The 17,762-nt window shown below is 36.9% G+C and overlaps 1 protein-coding gene across 5 annotated transcripts; it reads left to right on the plus strand.

The window, feature by feature from the left end:
- Window positions 1-319: 319 nt before the first annotated feature.
- On the plus strand, window positions 320-17,120 carry UVH3 (5'-3' exonuclease family protein). Of its 5 annotated transcripts, XM_020670051.2 has the most exons (17): window positions 371-595; window positions 771-1,021; window positions 1,540-1,703; window positions 3,020-3,140; window positions 4,128-4,205; window positions 4,297-4,350; window positions 6,095-6,279; window positions 6,891-8,313; window positions 8,401-8,520; window positions 10,044-10,238; window positions 10,690-10,775; window positions 11,111-11,402; window positions 11,529-11,665; window positions 12,161-12,245; window positions 15,011-15,481; window positions 16,081-16,407; window positions 16,734-17,120. In XM_020670051.2, exons 1-17 carry the CDS (start codon window positions 508-510, stop codon window positions 16,971-16,973), a joined length of 4,317 nt encoding a protein of 1,438 aa, XP_020525710.1. In that variant the 5' UTR covers window positions 371-507; the 3' UTR covers window positions 16,974-17,120. The 5 variants fall into 5 exon arrangements, 2 of the variants coding, with proteins under 2 accessions (XP_006848746.1, XP_020525710.1); XR_016045720.1 differs by having other exon boundaries at window positions 320-595; window positions 6,891-8,520; window positions 12,150-12,245; XM_006848683.4 differs by having other exon boundaries at window positions 320-595; window positions 6,891-8,520.
- Window positions 17,121-17,762: the final 642 nt, after the last annotated feature.

The raw sequence follows: 17,762 nt of genomic DNA on the forward strand, positions 1-17,762 counted from the left end.
TTTTATTATTATAGTTTATCCAAAAACTATTTTTAATATTTTTTATAGGTGCCCCAAAATGGCTCATACTAAATTCCATATTCATACAATTTGTATTTAAAAAGAGTAATGATCCTATGAGATCTTCCCACACTCATGTGTATATGTTTTCAAAGGATTATTATTAAATTTAGTATAGATTTTTAGAAAAGTCAAATTCCATATTTGTAATAATTTTTTTTTTAGAGATGTGTATCAAATTTAATGGTAATCGTTTGAGTTCCAACAAATTTTTTTTTTATAAAATCATTACTTAAACACAAAAAAAAAATAAAAAATAATACTTTGAGAAGACGGGGCTAAGATGACACGGGAGCGACTCTCTTATCGCAAGGATGGTGCGGGGGATAATAGAACTTGTACGCTGCTGGGGAAGCGTAGAAACCTTTCCCAAGTCATAAAACTTAGAAGCTCGAGTCCTTCGCGCCGAGCCGCGCTGCGGCGTACACACAGAGTAGGGAGAGAGAGATGGGAGTTCATGGCCTTTGGGACCTTCTCGCTCCAGTTGGTCGCCGCCTCTCCGTCGAAAACTTAGCCGGAAAAAAACTAGCAATCGGTAAATTCCCCCTTTATTCCACATCTAATTCATCTTTCCCATACTTTCGCTCTTCTCCAACAATTCTGATCAGGTTTCCGGCGCTAAATTTTCTGATCACTGTGCTGAATTTCACGGTCATTCTGATAATTTTCGGGCCGTTTTGCTTACTTTTTTTTTTTTATCATTGTGTCAGATGCGAGCATTTGGATAATTCAGTTTATGAAGGCGATGAGAGATGAGAGGGGGGAGATGGTGAAGAATGCCCATTTGATAGGGTTTTTCAGGCGAATTTGTAAGCTCTTGTTTTTGAGGACGAAGCCGGTGTTTGTGTTTGATGGGGGCACGCCGGCCCTGAAGAGACGCACTGTGATTGCCCGCAGGAGGCAGAGGGAGAATGCGCAGGCGAAGATCAGGAAAACTGCGGAAAAGCTGCTCCTCAATCATGTGAGTTCTTTGAATCCTTCTTCGTTTTGGGTTTAAAAGCTGCTTATTCTCACACTACACCTCTATCTCTTCGTGTTCTCTATCTCTTTGTGTTTTATTCTTTGTTTGCTGCGAACTGCAAATTTGTTATGTCTGTTCAGGAGAAGCAAGAGAAACTATAGCGCGACATTCCTTCTGCAATCATGACTTTTCCGTCAGTTCTACTTGAATAATTTGTTCTGTTGACGCTTCTTAAGTTTTCAGTTAGAATTTGCTACTATAGAGGTGGGAACCTTTTCGGCTGTCGCAGGGGTTTCAATATCAGTTTATAAATATTTGCTATTATTTTTGAGAGTTCATAGTGCTTTGGTATTAGTTTCAATTTTTGAGCCAACTAATGACTTCAATTTACATGCGAGATAAATCCCAGGCTTTGGGGTGTTTAAGATCGTCAATACGCGTTTACAATTGTTTATCTGTCTGTTATAATTATTGTTGTGATTGTTTATTATTATTATTATTATTATTTTGATCTGTAGCTCAAGAAACGGAAGTTAGAAGAATTAGCTAAAGAATTTGCAGTAGGGAGGAAGAAAATTGGAGCAAAGGGAAAAGGGGTTGTGACTGAACCCTCTAAATTGGTGGCAGAGGAAGAAAAGGAGGGAGTGAAAGAAGCTTACAACCAGGACAATGCAGATGCATTGTAAGGTTCATTTCCCATCCTATGTCTCCATCTTTACTAGTATTGATGTATTTTGTTTTTCATCATTATAGTTTTAGTAGAGATAATTATTTTTCTTGCTTTTTTCTTTTATATTATTCTTTTTTGATCTGTGGTTGATTGTTTTGGTATGGTAGAGTAGTCACAAAACTTTCAGTTATTTTTCTCGCTGATGATACTTGAGGTGAAGAAGACCAGATTAATAAATTGAGCATTCCGGCTAAAGATTTCTACCGTGCTTTTAAAAGAAGTACATTATGGTTCCCTTTTCATAATAATCCTGCTTTCAAAGTTTCACATTGCACAGGTTTCCCTGAAAAACTTTGATCCTCTTAATGGGAATAGTGAAGGCTATGATTGACACCAGTTTCAGTTGTGGGTGTAGCATTTATTTGCTGGATTGAGGGTTTTCCCATCTGAAAAGTATATGTGAAGAGTCTCCTGGTTAACCTAGTGTCTGAACCTTTGGTGATATTTTGAGTATCTCAAATTTGAGAATGCATTCTTCAACGCTATGAAGATTCTGGAGGCTAATACTTTTATAGATTTTTCTGGAATTTTGGATTTATCCATACTAAGAGGCATTGTTGATCGTCGACTATGTTTCCCTCACTATTAATCTAGATTGATTCTGGTTTGCACACTTCTTAGTACTTGGCCATTGTTTTGATTATATCAGTGATGTTTATGAGACGTAACTAACCAATGTCTTGTTTCTACGACCTATTGTGTCATCTGATACTTATGCCAACTGAATCGTATGTTTGAAAAATCAAAATTTTTCAGACGATTGCATTTGTATTTGGAAATCTGAATTATGCACTTCCAACTTTAATATTCTGTATGGTATAATGTAGAGTTGTAAATCTAGAATCAACAGAGCAGGCATTGTTTTTCTTGCACATAAGTACCCAAGTGTTTACACTCACATGCTTCTCGACAACATTTTTACAAATCCAAAGCCAATGAGCACAGGCACCACATAGAAAATGAAGCCTATTGTTGATCAATCATTATGCTGGTGCTACACCATAGCCATGTAGCCTTGCTTGTGCACCTAATCACTGTGTCTGCTACCAACTAAATCCATACCTGTGCTTTTTCTTTAGGAGAACATATATTTAGAGCTTCACATTCATCTTTCTCTATATCCGTCTTGCATTGCTGCTTGTTGTGCTAATATTTGTATTTCTTACTTCTTACATTGCTGCTTGTTGTGCTAATATCTGTATTCCCTACTCCTTTTTTGATCGATGCTACTAGCTATGACACTATTCAGTTGATCTGTTTCGATGAAGGTTGGCAGCTTCTCTTGCTGCTGAAGAAGATGGTGCGTTTATTAGCGAGGCATCAACCTCAGCTGCTGGGGTTCCCATTGAAGAGGAAGACAACCTGGATGAGAGTGAGGAAATGATCTTTGTAAGTAGTTGTCTGTAGCATAGTATATTCCATCGCTATCTGTTTTATATCATTTTATTCACTCCTGATTCCGTTGCATATTGCCTTTCCCTTATTTAAATTTTTTGTATGGTTTATCTCAACCACATCAAATTGAGCCAATTTTGCCTTGGTTTGGATTGTGTAGAGAAAATTAAATATTTAGAGTATGAGATGCACTAGGGGCTGTCTGTATCATTGATGTTGAACTTGCAATGCTATTTTTAAGGGTTTAATCTCTAGGCGCTCCCTTTTTTTATGTGCTCCTTGGGTATGGTCTGGACAAAAGTATCTGCCTTTGTTAATCTTTGTTTTTGAATTTGATTATCTTGTTTTTCTTTTTACTGCTAATGATGGAATTGGGTTTAAGAATTTTATTTTGCAAAAGGAACTTCAGAAGCAGGTTTGAAGGTGTGTTAAGCACGACCAAATGGAACTATGAAAGCAAAATACTAAGATTTTGGTATATGCAGCCCACTAGGAAGCCATTCATGAATCCATGTTACCGTGCTGATATGTTATGTTGCAGCATTGATGATTTGTGATAGCACTACTATTATAGGCCCCTTACCATGGATTACTAGTTTGTTCTAAAGATTTTGAACACATGATTTTCGCAAAACGTAGGGGAACTTATTTATCGGTACACCACAGACAATGCACCAACACAAAACTCATACTTATACGCATATATGCATATATATTCATATTATTGGTGTGCTCCACTGCATGCATGTGTTGCATGTATTTTTATGTGCATGCTTATGCCATGTATCAACACCCCCACCATACATATCTCTTGAAAAATGTACTAACAACACGATACTAATGAGAAAAAGATCAATTGCAGTACATTACAAAATGTTGGGGCATGGCAGAATGTGAATAGAAGGAATTAGTAATCACTATATACCATGTTCACTTAAACTTTTAGAGTTTGATGACCAAACATGGTCTTTTCTCTTTCAGCCAACAGGACAGGGAAAAGTTGACCCAGCAATATTGGCAGCATTGCCTCCATCTATGCAACTAGATCTTCTGGTTCAGGTAAGTGGTATAGAGTTCAGCTGGTTACTGAATGTGACTATCTAACTCAAATAAGTTAGTTCGTTTTGAGCTGTAATACTTTTATGTACAGATGAGAGAGCAATTGATGGCAGAAAACAGACAGAAGTATCAGAAGGTTAAGAAGGTAAAATATTCATCTGCTTTATGAAGTAGCCATGTGGAATCCATCATTTTAACTGTGGCTTTTTTGTGATTCTTCATCCTTCTCCTTTTACATGATGTCTTTCTATGGGATGGTTATGAATGCTGTTTTAGAGTAATTACTCTTTTAAGCAATACTTAATTTAGTCGTTTCACACACAAGTTATATTAACTGGAAGGTTATGAGTAAACAAGTTAACCTGGCAAAATTCTGATAAACTAGGTTTTGTTAACTTTAGTTATATGAAATGTCTATGTCACGTTTCACATAAATTAATGATAGTGCACTTTAGGTGGACCTGCTCAGTTGAACTGATGTAGCAATGTAATTTATGGTGATTTTTATCTCTTCAAAGTTTGGATACAATTATTTATGGAAGCTTATAGGAATATTGGGAACTATAATGGACTTTTAGGATTTAGGGATACTGAGCAGCATTATTCTTTGCTGTCATAATGATGAAGAACAAGGCTTTCTCTTTTGCATAACATCATAAATAGGAAGAATAAAATAACCTTGTGCAATACAAATTGTGAAAAAGCTATCCCTATCAAATACAGTATATGCATGATTCAATATATGTTGAGGGAGGAAACAGCACATGAAAATAGGAAATTGCAAATTATGAATATAAAATAGAAGAAATATCTCAACCATCTCAAACCATATGCCTTCTCGCATGCCTATGTAGTTGGGATTCAAAGCATAACTAGCCTTATCATGCTTCCCCTAAGTAGATATCGGTCATATGAGCAAATAACTGTCATTGGGTCATGACTGAGAATCCTTTGTGCATAGGGTTATAAATTCTTATGTAATTAGTTCTCTTTTGTATTCTACCATTGATATAATCTTAAGGAGTTGTACTTGCATGCTATTCCTGGAGGTGAGCACCTTTTTGTGAGTTATTTTAGCTGTTAGTTTCTATAGATGATGGCAAAGTAGAAAACATAAAACCATCAAAGTCGATCATCTAAGGGGTTATATCATCATTTTGCCCCATGTTATTCCAAGATATACAATATACCCCTATTTAATGGGTAGTTTGTTCAACTCCTTGGAATGTTGTTGAGTTCGAGTCGAGTCCGAGTCCGAGTTCTGAGTGTAGGAACCTTGTTCTAACTGAACTAGGTTGTTTTTACCTAAAGTAGCATCTATTAAATAAGATGTGGGATTTTGGTTTGGATCATTTGATTCTCATTTCAATTCTGCATGTTACGATTCTACTTCTGTTTTACAAAATGCAGATTGTGACTTTTACTTCTGGGTAGATTCTTTGTCATCTCTAGAGTTGTTTTGAAATTTTAAAGGGCTACGAAGTGTTATCTGATACCTATTTAGAGCCCAGAAAGTCTGCCCTATCCCTGCCAGCTATGAAGACCTTAATTCATTATAGTTACGACTATCCAATGAGATGGACAGTTTTGGAGGGAGAGTGGGACTCCCAGTAGGGTGTTCTGTCCTGTTCTGATGGGTACTTCTCTCCATCACCATCTAATATTTCATTGGACTTTGATGATCCTGACGGAGTATGATTTTCCATGGTCCACTGAGTAATGCATATCACATTCGTGATGATGTCTTAAAAATAGGCAGAAATTGCATATCCTGTGTTCCTTCTGAATTGAATGCCTTAAGAATTTGACGTTAGCTTATGGGGTGTAGTGTTTCGATTCGTCATATGTTGGGGCTTATAAAGACTGATTTATTGATCCGTTTTCTCCAGGCACCCTCAAAATTTTCTGAGCTACAGATACATTCTTATCTCAAAACAGTTGCTTTTCGTCGGGAGATAAATGAAGTGCAGAAATTTGCTGGTGGAAGGGGAGTTGGTGGATTGCCAGCTTCCAGGATTGCATCTGAAAGCAACAGAGAGTTCATCTTTTCATCATCTTATAGTGGTGACAAGAAGTAAGTTCATTTGATTTAGATTTCTTCTCATTGTACAAGCAGTACACTTGCCCTTAAATGTTTCCCGGCTAAGAAAAATGTTGTCACATTGGTTGCTTTCTTAGACTTGGTAACATTTTTGAACTTACTTTATGGCTTGAATTGAGTTTGGTGACTTTGGACTTTGTGCTGAATGTCTATTGTTTAAGGAAGCAATCCTGAATATTACATGGTCATAGAGATTGAGGCAATGTTGAGACCTTGATGTCAAGCTCCTTGGAATGTTTTGGAATGGTAGATTTAAAACTATGGTTCTAACGAGATATTATTGAATTCCGTCAGGAACATTTGCATGTTCATAATCGTAGTTTTGATTCACAAACTTGAATTTCAGTTCAGTTTTATTTCATTCTCCAAATTGCATAGCACAGATATTTCCTGAAATCCAGTTTATCATCCTTCATCAGAAGATGGTAAATTTCCATTTGGAGTACGGCATACCTTGCTACATCAGATACTTGTTTATAATGTTTTCTTGCATAATTTTTCCTAATCTTTGTACATGTTTATGTTGTCGGTGCTTGCTGACATCTCCAGTTCTCATTACTTTACACCTTTGAATTGTCCTCTAGTGTGCTGAGTACCTCTGGGGTCAGTAGCAGTGGAGATACTGAGCATCAGTTGCAAGGGACTAATTCTAAATTTCAACCTGTGGAATCTATCCCATCTACAATTGGTTTCAGCTCTAACACTAGAGCTGCCATTGATGAATCTGAGAGGGAATTGGATGGTGCAGTAGAGACTTACCTTGATGAGAGGGGACGGGTTAGGGTTAGCAGATTAAGGGGAATGGGGATTCGAATGACTCGTGATCTGCAATGGAATTTGGAAATGATGAAAGAACTTGAGCAAGTGAAGAGTACAGAAACAAATAATATGGTGGGCCTGGTTGCCACCACTGATGATGAAGTTGCCAAGGGTGCTCCCAGTTCTATCTGCCCTAAAAAAGCTTCAAGTTTGAAGGAAAATAATGAAAGAGATTTGTTTGAAGGCAGAAATGGGGATTCAATACAGATGGATGAGAACAATCTTCTTCATACATGCTCTACCCTTGGAGGCACTCATGCCATAGAGATCTCCTTCTCAGAAGATGAATTTGTTGGCCATGGGAAAGATGAGGATGAGTTCTTTACAAGTTTGGTTGCTGAAAATACTGCATCCATGGAGGAGTCGCATCCATCTCAGGTTGAGGCATCAAACGGCAGTGATGAAGGGGAGGTCGATTGGGAAGATGGGACCTGTGATTTACCTGTTGAAACATCTAACTCTCCTATTGAAACTAAGCAAACTGTTTCAAAAGGAAGTCTGGCTGAAGAAGCTGAAATCCAGGAGGCAATAAGGAGGAGTCTACAGGAAAACAGTGGAGGAAAATGCATCAACCTATTTTCGGAAGTGGAGACTCCAAAGCCTTCCATTCAAAGATTTGATATTTGTAAAGAGAGCAATAAAATAATTTCTTCTGAAGATGGTGAGCATAAGATTGATGGAAATTCAGTTCTGTTGGACTTTCCTTTGACTGGGAGCCAGTTTGAAGCATCACTTCATACCAGGATGGGATCTGAACAAGATGGGATTAAGCATCAAATTGCTGGACCTGTCTTGTCAGATGCCTACCAAGACCAAAAACTACAGTCCCATAAAAACTGCTCAATTATGCAAGACGAACTCGTGGTTGACTTTAGGAAACAGGAAATTGTTTCTGAGTTAGAGGGGCCTCCTAATGTCAATTCTGATGTACCTGCTATCATGGCCAGCAATGTGTTTGATGCATTTAGTGGTGATACTCCACTAAATAATTTGCATCATTCGTTATCTTCACAACATCATTGTGATATTGAAAATGCTCCTGTTGACATTAAAGAGTTTTCATCGAAGGAGAAGGGGTTATCTGATGATATAAAGGATAGGGAGATTAGTGCTAAAGAAGCTGATCTTGATCTCAAAATATCTTCATCGAAGGAAAAGGAGTTATCTGATGATGCAAAGGAAACGGAGGTAAATGCTGTAGAAGTAGACCTTCTTGCTGATCAAGAAGATTACCATAAGGATGTGAATGAATTTCAAGACCGTATGGAGTTTCAGGATACATTGGATGAAGAAATATCTCTATTGAGACAAGAGCAGCTTGATTTGGGTGATCAACAGAGAAAGCTTGAGAGGAATGCTGAATATGCTAGCAGCGAGATGTTTGCAGAGTGTCAGGTATGTCTTGAGACTTCAGACCAAGCATTTCTTTTATGATCGTAGATGTTTGTATATTCCAATTACACATGCATAGACCATGTTTTTCTTTTTGATAAGTTATTTCTTTATTAATTGTTTTTGTGTTCAGGGGTAACTGGTCATGATTTGCTGTGTTGGTGACTGATGAATGACATGACTTGCCTTCTCGTGCTCTTTGTGAAATTGACCCCCGGTCACATAAAAGTTCGTTCTTTGTTGACCTGCTTTGGAATACGATACTTTAACTGATTTCTATTTTAACAACATCAATTTATCGTCTCACATAGCATCTAATTTGTACCTTGCCCTTAATGGTGTTTGAAGCATAGATTTATTGAAAACTTAATATATGCAAATAATATAATCTTTATAATAAGATTTAAAGTGTGAGCTTGATTGGTTTTGGTTGAGGTGTTCATGCTTGTACACTACATCCTAAGTAGGCATGGTGATGGGCCGGGTTCCCCAACCTGGCCTGGCTAAGCTTGGCACGGGGCCAACATATGTGCTGTGAAGGGTTGGGCTGGCTCTAAAGTGCTCTTCCCAGATTCGTATTGGGCTGGGCCCTGGTTCGGCAGTTCATGGCTGGGCCAGGCCGGTTCCTGTCTACACATCGATCATCTAAGATGTAATTGGGCATACCGGGCCTGCCCATTGCCAGGCCCTTTCCTAAATTCCAGTGCTGCCACTGTACTACCTCAAAAGAATGTAGTTTTTCCACTTCGTTGGGCCCTGAGTGACTATTGTGGTTTAACTTTCTTATCTCTCTTCTCTGTTGTATATCTTGTTCAAATTATTCTTGATGAGTAAAATTATATTCAATCCTAGACTGGTTCCCAACCCATGTTCCTTCATACTACTCATTGTTGTACTGCTTTTCCCTTGTTGCTATCTCACATGGGTACATGGGATGGATCCATTAAGTTTTAATTTTTAACTATCATACATGTAGAAATAATTGACTGAGTTGCCTCTGATTACTGTTTTTGATCAATTGAAAAGAAGGGAACTAGATGAATGAGAAAGATTCCTTTGAGTATAATCCATCCTTTTTGTTCTACCGTGGGTAAGTTGGTTGTCCCAAGCTCTTAGAGCATTGCCACCATTTGGAACAATACCCAATTTTTGCCAAAGAAAGGTAAGTTCTGTTTTGATACTGGGATTCCCCATGCGAAGCCTGCCTATGAATGGTTTTCATAATACTTTTATTTTATTTGATAACAGGGTAAGGATTGGAAAGAGTTTCTGTTTATAAGCATCTTCTTTCCCAAAATTTGCACTATGGGCTGATCACTGTAAACCTGGACCATCTCTCTCTTCTGTTGATTAATGGTTACTTTCTTATTGTAGCATGAGAAGTTAATTTCTTTCTCTTTGTTTTGTATCTTGAATCAATTTAGATGACGTAATTTGTCAAGTGCTAGAAATCAGTAAATCACCTGATGTTATTTAGACAATACATTCACCTAAATATGCACTTAGCTTGTTCTATTTATTGACAGGAGCTGCTTCAAATGTTTGGCTTACCTTATATTATTGCACCTATGGAAGCTGAAGCACAATGTGCCTATATGGAGCTAAGTAATCTCGTTGATGGGGTTGTGACTGATGACTCTGATGCTTTCTTATTTGGAGCGCGTAGCATATACAAGAATATTTTTGATGACCGAAAATATGTCGAGATGTACCTTATAAAGGTTGTAGTCTGTCAGCTTTCTGTTCCTTCTCTAGTAGGCTGCTTGCATGTTGCTTTCATCTTTTCTTTGTTTTGACTTTTTTTCCCTTCAAATAATTTATTCTGTTTTTTTGTAGTTTAATTGGTTTCTTTATCCTTTCTACGTGGTGTTTACCGTTGAGGGGCGGTCAGCTTTTTTAACCTTTTCACAGTCATCTATGTTTTCATATTTTTCAAGATCTCCTATAGATGTTTCATACTTTTGTTTTTTTTACCCTGGTATCAGTTTCCATATGCAGCAACCAACTTGCAAATATGTATTCAGTCTAGTGGGGATTTCAGATTGTCCTTTTTCAACTGACATGAGATATTTTGTGGTTAGAAGTTATATGGCACTCATGAGTTTCATGGAGTTTTTGATTAATTTATGCAATACATTGCTTATGTAAGTTCTTTTTTCTTTTCCCTCATAGGATGTGGAGAATGAGCTTGGATTAACCAGAGATAAGCTTATCCGAATGGCTTTGCTTCTTGGGAGTGATTATACTGAAGGTATCAGGTAAAGTTGAACATTGTTTGTAAACCTCTACATTAGTGAATTTCTAACTATAAAATCTTAGAAAAGAAAAAAGAAATTGTGGGTTATAAAGAATGTTTTGAACCATGTGCATTATGTTTTTCCTCTTTTCATGAGTCTTGTGTATATGGAGAGTAATTGGGTTTTTGTAGGAACTTATTTTGATCCTTTCGGTGCTCTTTCATATTCTCTTCGTTTGATAATTCTGCTAGCATATGAAATCCTTTTGAGTATGAAAAAAAATCATATTCTCTTGAGTAGTCATGCTGATGTTATATTACTTGTTCAAAATTTGACTCTGTGACTTTACTTGTCAGTGGTGTTGGTATTGTTAATGCTATTGAAATTGTAAATGCATTTCCTGAGGAGGGTGGTCTCCAGAAGTTCAGAGAATGGCTTGAATCTCCAGATCCTTCCATTTTAAACAAGGTCCATGCTCAAACTGGCAAGGAAACTCGAAAAAAATCATCAAAAGAAAGTAAAAAGGATGAAGATGTCTGTGAAAGCATGGGGGATGTTCTTCTTGATGACAATAGTGATGGGAGATGCAATATTGATCAAGAATCTGAGGATATTGCAAACCTGAAACAGATTTTCATGGAGAAGCATGTAATCTCTGTTATTCTCTTCTCCTTGTACTGGCCAAAAGGAAAAAGCTTTTTAAACTTTCTATTTGGTCGATCTTATTGATAGTTTCTTGACAGTGCTCTTAATTGTCATGCTTTTTTTATCCAGAGAAATGTGAGCAAGAACTGGTGTATTCCTTCATCCTTCCCCAGTGAGTCTGTTCTTTCTGCTTATAAATCCCCACAAGTCGATGAATCAACAGAGCCGTTTTTGTGGGGAAAGCCTGATTTGCTTTTTCTTCGGAAGTGAGTGGTCAATTCTGATTTGTTAACTTTTCAACTTCTTGATATGGCAACAGTTACAGATTTCTGAGAGTAGCTTGTATTTTGGGTTTTTATGGTTCTGGAATGATGTGGATTCTGTTATTTAGGGAATCTCTTTTCTGATAAATGCATACTGTTTATTCAATATACAGAGTAAAGAATTTCTTGAGAAAATTACTGAAATGAATACTTTAGTAACCTTTCTTGCTTAAATTGTGAAGGAACGTTCACCAGGTTACTTTGTCTAAAATAGAAAATACTGGTCAACTGACAAGGTGGGTGGTTCTGTGATTCAGCTTAGAAATCTACATACTCGAAATGGGCATTTATGTGCAATCTTATTTTGAAGCTTAAGATAGGTTTTTCTTGTTTGCAAATTCGTTTCCCTATTTGTGGCTGTCTTTTGAGGGTTTAGAATACTTCCTTCTATGTATTTGTATTACACGATTGGTCATATCAATTATAGAATAATTGCAGGTTATGTTGGGAAAGGTTTGGTTGGCCTAGCCAGAAGGCAGATGAATTGCTCCTTCCAGTTTTAAGGGAGCATAACCGCCATGAGGTAAGACTGTAGTTCTGATTACTTATTGTTCCTGTATTTGTGATAAGTTCGAAAGATGAACCGCTGTTTTAGTAAACTCTTGCATCTTGGATCTGGACATGGAGTCCGCAAGATGATTCTGAAGTTCAGAATTGGTTGTGTAGATTGCTCATCCATTGTTGCTGTATTTGGTATGAAAAACAGGCATGATATGTATAAGATGGTGACATGTGCCATAATATATTGTTCGCAATATACGATGCCTTTGAAGTCTCATAATTTATTTTCCAATCCCCGTAAAGAAACACAAATATTTTCAAGGAACAATAAAGAGAAATAAAGCCAGATCACAAATTCTCCACATTTGGACTATTTTCTGTTCTGTTTGCATTTTGATGGAACCGGTAGTTTCCTGGATTGTCCTCTCCCTCTTAGGATAAGCGGCATCTGTAAGAATGAAGTTCGTACTTCTCATTTTTCTTTTAATTGGATCATTGATCTGCATTAAAATATTCTCAAACTGTGCTGATATAACTTTGCAGTCCTTACACTTTGATTTCTGAAAATTATTAAGGGAAAATTTATGGTCCTCGCCCTTTTTAGACCTGTGGTACCTATTTACAAGAATAAAGGAGACATATATAATTGTGCTATCGAGAGATCAAACTTATTAGCCACACTATGAAGCTTTTGGGGGAGAGTGATTGAACAACGACTAAGGCATGAAATAAAGTGTATCAGAAAACCAATTCGGTTTTATGCCGAGGAGGTCAACAACTAATGCTACTTTCCTATTTGGGCAATTGATTGAGAAGTTTAGAGCGAAGGGAAAAGACCTCTACATGGTCTTTATTGATCTAGAGAAAGCTTATGATAGAGTACCTCGAGATTTGATTTGGTAGGTATTGAAAAATAAAGGAATCTTTTGACACTACAGCGACTTGGTGAGAGATATGTATGATGGAGCGCTAACTAGTGTACGAACAATTAATGGAGAAATGAGTGAGTTTTCAGTGACAATAGGTCTATATTAGGAGTCAGCATTGAGCTCATATCTCTTTGTTTCAGTTATGGACGACGTAACTAGGTACCTGTAAGATGAGGTGCTGTGGTACATGTTGTTCGTGGATGACATAGTTTTAATCGATGAGACCCAAAACGACATCAACACAAAGTTAAAACTTTGGATGGATGCTCTAGAATCTAAAGGTATTAAAATTAGTTGGATTAAGACAAGTATGTGGAATGAAAGTTTAGTAATAATAGGAGTAGAGATGAGAAAGTAGTTAAGATTGACGGCTAGGAAATACAAAAAAGAGCGCACTTTCAATATCTTGGGTCGAAAATCCAAGAAAATTGAGAGATTGATGAAGATGTCACACATAAAATTAGAGCTGGGTGGGCGAAGTGGAGATGTGCAACCTAAATTTTATGTGATTGCCACTCTATAGGACATTTGTGAGACTAGCTTTGCTCTATGGGGTGGAATGTTGGGCGGTCTAAAAACAATATACCCATAGAATGAATGTAGCGGAGATAAAGATGTTGAGATGAATGAGTGGCAAGACAAGAAGGGATAGAATTCGAAATGAATATATTCGGAAAAATTTAGGTGTGGCTCCAATAGACGATAAGATGAGAGAGTAGACTTAGATGGACTGGCCATGTGTGGCGCAGACTCAGTACAACACCTGTTAGGAGATTTGAGTTAGTTCAAGTGGAAGGCTTGAAAAGGGCAAGGGATATACCCAAAAGGACATAGTTGAAAGTAGTGAGAAAAGATATGGGGACTTGTGGCCTCACTGAAGGTATGACCCTTAATAGAGTAGAATAATGGCGGACAAGATTCGTATAGCCGACCCCAGTTAGGTGGAAAAGGCTCTGACGATGTAGTTTATCTTATTTTGGTTCATAGCAATGATAACTTTTTGAGTGGTGTCATATCCCACAAAGACACATTGAACGGATCAAGTACTAGTTTATTCCGTTGAGTACTACTCAACATGACAAAACTAGAACGCCCAAAAACACGTAGTCATGACAACGCAAGTACACCAAAAAATACGCACTGTGGAATCATATGGTCTCTAACCGGTTAGCCGCTTAAGAATTTAACAGGAGAGACATCACCAATAACTTCTGGTAGGAATTCTATTGATAAGATGAAGCCAAAATAGCTTGTGCCCACTAACCACTAGAAAGATTAGATTGCACAGGTAATGCATGAGTGCTCCATAATACGTCATTTTATATGTTATGCAACTCCATTTCTTTGTGGATATGTGGACATACGCGTTGGTAAGATTGGGTTTAGCACTCAAACTTAATGCTGTGTGACATAACATTTAACTCCTGATGTCTTTGATATCATACTTGAACCTTGGTTCTCGATCACGAGATGAAGGTCCTAAGATCCACAAGTAGCATGCCTGTTTCTAAATATCTTGGATTACCAAATTCACGATTTTGATGGAAGGAAAAATATCTATCCTTATTCTTTTTTGTAGATTCTCAGAATTTTAACATGTGGGTACCCGTCCACCCTTTATACTTGTAACTGATTGTTGTTTTCTAATGAATGACAAAGATCATACGATTGTGTTGTTAAATCTCTCTCTCTCTCTCTCTCTCTCTCTCTCTCTCTCTCTGTTATCGAGACATGAATGAGGTGTTGCATTAGCTGAATTATAGAAAAATCATGTGTTCTACTGTTTGTACTTGTGATATGTATGGCTTTGTTTGCTTTATCTACCTGACTTGTGTTTCATTCAACTGCCCTTATACAGACCCAGTTGCGTTTAGAAGCATTCTACACCTTCAATGAGAAGTTTGCAAAAATTCGTAGCAAGAGAATCCAAAAAGCTGTCAAAGGAATTACGGGCAACCGATCCTCGGAGATGATGCATGTGCCTGGAAGTAAAGAAGCTTCTACCTCCAGTGAACCCAAACGAAGAAAAGGGAAGAGCCCACCAAATTCGAATGAAGATGCATTTGCTGAAGTTTTAAATAATGACACCTTTGTTGAGGGAAACGATGAGGAGTGTACAGGAAATCAAGTTTCAAAGCAGCAGAGGAAGCAGAGGACCACCACTAGAGAGAAAGCGAGAAGAGAGAGAGGGAATGGTAAAGGAAGAGGAAGGGGAAGGGGGATGAAAGGTGGCTACAATGCCAAACCATCAGAGACCAGCTCTTGCGATGGTGAAGAATGTAATGAAAAAACCAGATTTGGTCAAATGGAGCTCCCTGTGCTGCGAAGGGTAAGTCATATGTCTTTTGATATGTATGAATTTATTTTCCTTTATAGGTAATGATTGTTTTTTAGTGAGAATAATCACATACTTTTTTCCTTTCTAGTAAAATAATCACTTCTATTTGTTCTGAAGCAACAATTGCTAGATCTTGGAAAGCCAAATAAATTATTCTTGCAAACTATTTAATAGCAGTGCAGCAAAATTGCTTTAAAATGTGCAATTTATGACTCGTTCAACATTGCGACTCACATACCAAGTGCATGAAGAGATAGCACCATCCTACGTAAGCTCTCAAATTTGGGCTAGTTGCTTGATGTTGGGGCCAATAATATTCTTTAACTTTAGTCCTATAAATTACTCTTCATCGAATTGCTTGGGTTAGACTGCAGTGAGTTCCACTATGGAAGGGGTTAGTGAACAAATATTAATTGATATATTTTTATTGAAAATTAAATATATTTTCTTGTCAAGGAGTCTGTGTTGATACATTGATTTAACTTTCTGAACAAAAGCATATTACTGTTTCTTCCGGTCTATTTGTTTAACACATATTATTGGTATGGTATTGCTCATTTATAATTTTTTTTCGTGTTTGTTTTTTCCAGTCAGCGCGGCCAAAGAAGAATGTAAAATATGCAGGAGCTGGGGATTCCCTGAATCAAAGTGACTCTGATTACATTGCGGAAGTGGGACATGAGCGAGATCCATCTTCTTGTGGGGGAATAGTTGGAGCAATTCATAGTATTAATCATGAAGTAGCAGTAGAGAATGTGGACGGGAGTTCCTCAAAAGATTACCTTTCTATGGGAGGTGGATTCTGCCCAGAAGAGGCTGAACCCCGAAGTGACCTAGATGAGCCGGTTCTGGGATGTGTTGATACTATTATTGCTAACAATAGTAACAAATCTCGTTCTCGAGAATTACTTGATGAGGTAGTCTCTTTGAACATTTTGAAACTCTCATTTAGATAAATTTTTAAGGGAATTAGATTGAAGACACTGAAGAAATAAGTAGAATAAACAAGAATATTAGTTCTGTATTTCTTGTATATCAAAGTTTCTAGGAAATTTGTTTTTGATTTTGATCTATGAATATATTAAAATACTCACCTTGTCAATTATGTTTGAAACTCATATGAGGAAATTATCAAATAAAACTCAAAAAATAAAACAAGAAGTCTTGCTCTGTTTTCACCAGGTCTTCCAAAACAAAATTATATATTTGTCGCTATAAATTATATGATTGGGAATGGTTTCAGGCCTTTGGTGCTGCCCAAACTTGGGATCATGAGCCAATTTTGCATGGAAGATCAGTGAGTGAGGTTCAGCCTGCAAATGCAAATGGGCCTCAACAGGAAGATTTTCAGGATAAGGACGAGGAGGAACGCAATCAAACAAATGATAACCCTAATTTTCAGGCCCTGGAGAAGTCAAAATCTCAGCAACCTGAGACAGGTTTAAAAGCAATGCCTACTTTGAGGAGGAAAAGAAAAATGTGAGGATTTGTAGATTCCCGGGACGCTATTGCTATTTGTCAATGTTTTGAGAGCCTTTGGCCTTTTTATTATATTAGCAGCCTTGCTACTCTTGTATGTAAATTTTAACTTTTTTGTACATATACAAATTGCAGAGTTGAAAACTTCCAATTTGTTGATCATGGAAAAAGTATAGGGGCTTAGAATGTTAAAAAAAAAAAAAAAAAAAAAAATGCGGTATAAAGGTATTCAGAGTAGTGTTAAAGAAAAGGTATTGAGAGTAGTGTTAAAGAAAAGGAGATTGTTATGAGTTAAATCAACGAAAAGTATCCATCCGCCTCACGTGGACGGGTACAAGAGTGCTTATGCACCCTTTCAATGGTTGAGATCTCATTTGGCCATATCCAACAACTGAAAATTAATCTTGTATTTTATTTTTTATATAAATAATATATTTATCTGAATTTTGGAGTGTAGAATTTTTATAAAAGTAACTAAATAAAAATGATTACAAAATATTTTAAATAAAAATTGACCAAAATAGTTATTTTGGTCAATATTTTTTATTTAGAATATTTTTGTACTTCTTATTCAAGCTTACTTATAAAAATGAACTTAAAACCAAAAAACTTCATATGAAATATCTTATTTAAATAAAAAAGTAAAAATAAAAAATGAGATTCATTATTGGCGCTTGGATAAGCATTGTTCACACTGAACCATTCCGCAGCATGTGAACGCAATACCAACCCTAAATCAAATAGAGAACCAATTCGTCAAGATGATGCCCCTAATCACAATATTCAATACTTT

This window comes from Amborella trichopoda, chromosome 12 (genome assembly GCF_054954075.1).
Source record: "Amborella trichopoda isolate Santa Cruz 75 chromosome 12, AtrichopodaSantaCruz75HAP2 v2.0, whole genome shotgun sequence".
Taxonomy (NCBI): Eukaryota; Viridiplantae; Streptophyta; class Magnoliopsida; order Amborellales; family Amborellaceae; genus Amborella; species Amborella trichopoda.